The sequence below is a fragment of the Frieseomelitta varia genome, unplaced genomic scaffold (assembly GCF_011392965.1).
Source record: "Frieseomelitta varia isolate USP_RPSP 00005682 unplaced genomic scaffold, Fvar_1.2 scaffold_176, whole genome shotgun sequence".
Lineage (NCBI taxonomy): Eukaryota > Metazoa > Arthropoda > Insecta > Hymenoptera > Apidae > Frieseomelitta > Frieseomelitta varia.
In genome coordinates, this window is record NW_025109483.1 from 126,584 (window position 1) to 130,509 (window position 3,926).

General features: G+C 34.9%; 1 protein-coding gene across 1 annotated transcript; it reads left to right on the forward strand.

The window, feature by feature from the left end:
- Positions 1–216: 216 nt before the first annotated feature.
- LOC122538729 (nuclear RNA export factor 1-like) lies at positions 217–2,203 on the forward strand. Its single transcript, XM_043673041.1, has 2 exons — positions 217–354; positions 461–2,203. The coding sequence occupies exon 2, from the start codon at positions 594–596 to the stop codon at positions 2,166–2,168; it is 1,575 nt and encodes a 524-aa protein (XP_043528976.1). The 5' UTR covers positions 217–354; positions 461–593; the 3' UTR covers positions 2,169–2,203.
- The last annotated feature ends 1,723 nt before the right edge of the window (positions 2,204–3,926 follow it).

Genomic DNA, 3,926 nt, shown 5'->3' on the forward strand with positions numbered 1-3,926 from the left:
ATTTAATTTTAATTTTTAAATAATTAGTTTAATAGTCAAAGTTTAATAAATTTAATCTTTTTAAGAATAAACTAAAGACATGAATCTAATCAATTCTATCGATTTTATTTTCATTCAAATCTATCAGCACTCGCATAGTCAATGATTGAACTTATCAACAGCGAATAATGATGTAATTTTCTCCGCGCTTTCTTTTCGGCCAAAAGATGTCATAACCACAGACACAGACGAGGTATGTTTATATTCGTCTGCGATGTAACATAATTATAATAACGCGCTGTGTGTATTATCCTTGATAAATAAAAATATTGTTAGTAAACAAAGCTGTGCATTGCTACACATTATTAAAGAAAGGTAATTTTATCATTCAAATTTTTGTTTTATGAGATTTTATTTAACCTAACCTAATATACAGAAACCTAACCTAACGAAGTAAAGAATAAATTATATCTTTTTCCAGAAATGTAATTATCTAAGTAATATACATAATGATTTAATTATATAATTACATAATTATCTATATAAAACATATAATTATCCAAAATACCAGAGAGCGTTTTTTGACGGATACGAATTTAATAAATAATACGAAAATGCAAAGGACAAATTTGCCAATCGTGCCAGTGGAACTGGATTCCTCAATTGCGATAAAAATAAGCATGGGTGGATCTATGTTCCAAGAAAGAACATTAATGGGCCGTTCAGACGTGTGGCATAAAATTAAAATATTGAAAGGGATCCAATATGACAAGGAAACAGTGCTGAAAGCTATACTGAATGCTATCGAACCAGCAGAAATGATACCTGTTAAGTACCAAGCCAGCGGGGAAGACACCTATTTCATGGCACGTAACTGCGCTCACGCTCTTGATAAGCTGTGCAAAACTAACTTAATAATAAAAAACCCTGAAGGAGATCCTCTAATCCTAATCATAACATTAGGGTTTGCATCCATTCACGATTTGAAACTAAATCTTCAGTCATTGCTCCTTACTGCATTGACCAAAAAATACAATCCTAATTTGAAACGTTTAGACCTGACAGAGTTTCATAAAGATCCTGATTTATCTAAAATTGTTTACTGCCCTTTATACCAGCAGAGGACTTTCTGTCATGTTCTGAAACTAACAAAAACTTCAATTGCCACAGTGGAACATCTGAATCTTCAGAAGAATGAATTGTTCAACCTGGTTCCTCTAGAAATCTCTACTAAGACCATAAAATATCTTGATTTAAGGCACAATAACTTGATATCTATGGAAGCACTCAGTCCCATAAAAAACTTGTGCATAACGAAGCTGTGGCTTGATGGAAATCCCCTCTGCGAGAACTACTCCAATTCGAGACAGTACATAAACTCCGCACTGAAATACTGTCCCAATTTGATTCAATTGGACGGTGTTTACATAAGAACGTTCGGCCTGCCATTAACATATATCACTTACTTTAAAAACGAATCCAGGGAGCAGCTAGTCAACAAATTTATTCATCACTTTTTCATCTTTTACGATGAATGCGACAGAATCTCCTTGAGAGGATTATATTCTGAAAACGCGTTTTACTCTATGACTTTTGGGATTCCAGGAGGTATAGCTCACAAAAGAAATCTCATGCAGTTTACAGCAAACAATTTTAATCTATTAAAGAGCGGCGACATGAATAAGAAACGGCAGCACATTTATTATGGGCGAGATAATGTTATAGTTGGCCTGAAGAAACTACCAAACTCCTATCACGAGAAAACTTCTTTCGTGTGGGATTTGATGTACGACGATGGCAAATGCTTGGTGATCTCAGTTTGCGGACTGATGAAAGTCATGACCCACTCACAGCAAGTTCTATGGTTCAGCAGAACGTTCGCCCTTCAAGCTGGTCCTGAATACGAGTACAACATCATCAACGATCAGTATTATGTAGACGCCACTGTAGAAGAAATCCTACCAAAGGACGTAAAGTCAAAAGTTCCCTACAATCCTATCGACCCATCGTATTACAGTGTAAACGAGAAAAAAGAGATGTTGATCAAGTTCTCAGAGTTGACCATGTTAAACGACGAATGGTGCAACTCGTATTTAGAAGAAGTGAATTGGGACATAAAGAAAGCCATTTTGAATTTCATTAAGGATTACAAAACCTCCGCCATTTCCGCTAACGCATTTCAAAAGTAGTATTGTTTGTAACTAATGACAAATCTGTAAACGTTGATATGACAATTTTCCTTTTAACTCCTCTTTATACTCTACATATTACAAAATATATTTTTGATAAATGCGTCATTGAATAACTATCGAATCTGATCCCCTTACCATTTTTATGTCGCATGCGATATTATCGATTCAGTGTAATATATTCTTTTTCCTATCAACTTGAATCTTTGTTCAATAGATGGTTCCACAACAGTACGTTGCAATAGCTTTTTCTATTAATAATTTTAATAACAATATAGAAAGAAAAAATATTCTTTTACAATAAATTATATTCAATTCTCACGTCTACTAATTTTTGCTATTTTTACCATCATTCCCATAAATGGCGAAACATCCGCAAAAAGGTAGCCTATTATTTCACATACATACATAATGAGAAATGAAACCGCTTCGGTAAAAACGAGATATCCTTGACAGAAATGAACATTTTCTTTCCCAAGTAATGTCTAACCCAACACCATTGCAGATCAATGAACGTGTCGTGACGTTGCTATGTTACTTGTCTGGCATTTAAACGGAACCCAAAGGATGCTGCTCGCTGACTTCATCAAAAGGTTATGCATTCAAGGATTGCGCCGATTGCGGGAGACCGAGTGAATGAGTCGAAGAACCTGCGTTGCCTCTCTTTCACCGAATATCTACGCTGAATGTTTGTCCGATACCTGGCTTATATAATTGTCATTTATCACATCTTCTTCTGTTGACCATTAAGACGTTCCTCATCTTAGAATACCTAATGTACTCTGTTACAAAAGTGATAGAAAATCGAATGCTGCATGCACATAAGGTACCAATAAATTCCCTACGATGTGAATCTTTACGAAAACGTCTCTATGCCAACGCTGATTAAAGTGACAATCTACCGAACCGAATGTGTCTAGGAAATGTGTGGGTAGATGAACTTTGTACGTGATTTATAGGTTAAAGGCTGCTCAGCTGGAAAATGTGTTTTGCTTGAAAGGTTACAGGGAGTGTGTAACTCATGATCAGGGCCATTTATGATGTACTTTTTACTCAAGCACTATTTTAGTTACCTATTTTTGCTGTAAGTACGTCAAAGTAATCGCTCGATATTACAATAGATTCCGGGTACACTTTAAGTACGACTGTATTAGAAATAACGATTGAAACATTTTTATTGAAATAAGATAGTGTCTGAAGATTAATTTTATATTAAACGGAGACCATCGATTGAAATGACAATTGTTTAAAAATAAAAATAACGCTAGATGTAGTTATTTGAAGTAATGCTTTGTCAATGAACATTTCGAATAATATGAAAATAAATAATTATCATATATATATATATATAATAATAATAATAATATAATCATATTAATATGAAAATAAATAATTAATAGTATCTCTAATTAACCATTGTAATACCGTACATAAAATAATTAACCATTTGTTTTTCGTTTCAAACACACTTTTTTATTTAACCCAGCGCAACTTGCGAGGATAATAAAATATAATAAATCCTGGCTTTCTCTGTCACACGGCCAGATTCACCGGGAAAATTGTGCAAAAGCGGAACAGGGACAACTTAAACGACGACGAACGATCGGAACCGGCTAAATAATCGCCCTGGCGTTTTCCATCAGATCCATATCTCACGGAGAGCGCTTTCCATTGCGCAACCAAACCAGGCTTCGTTTCCTGGTTCCATGGCAGGAAGATGCCACGGGAGGGAAAAAAATCCGGCCGACAATAACGCGT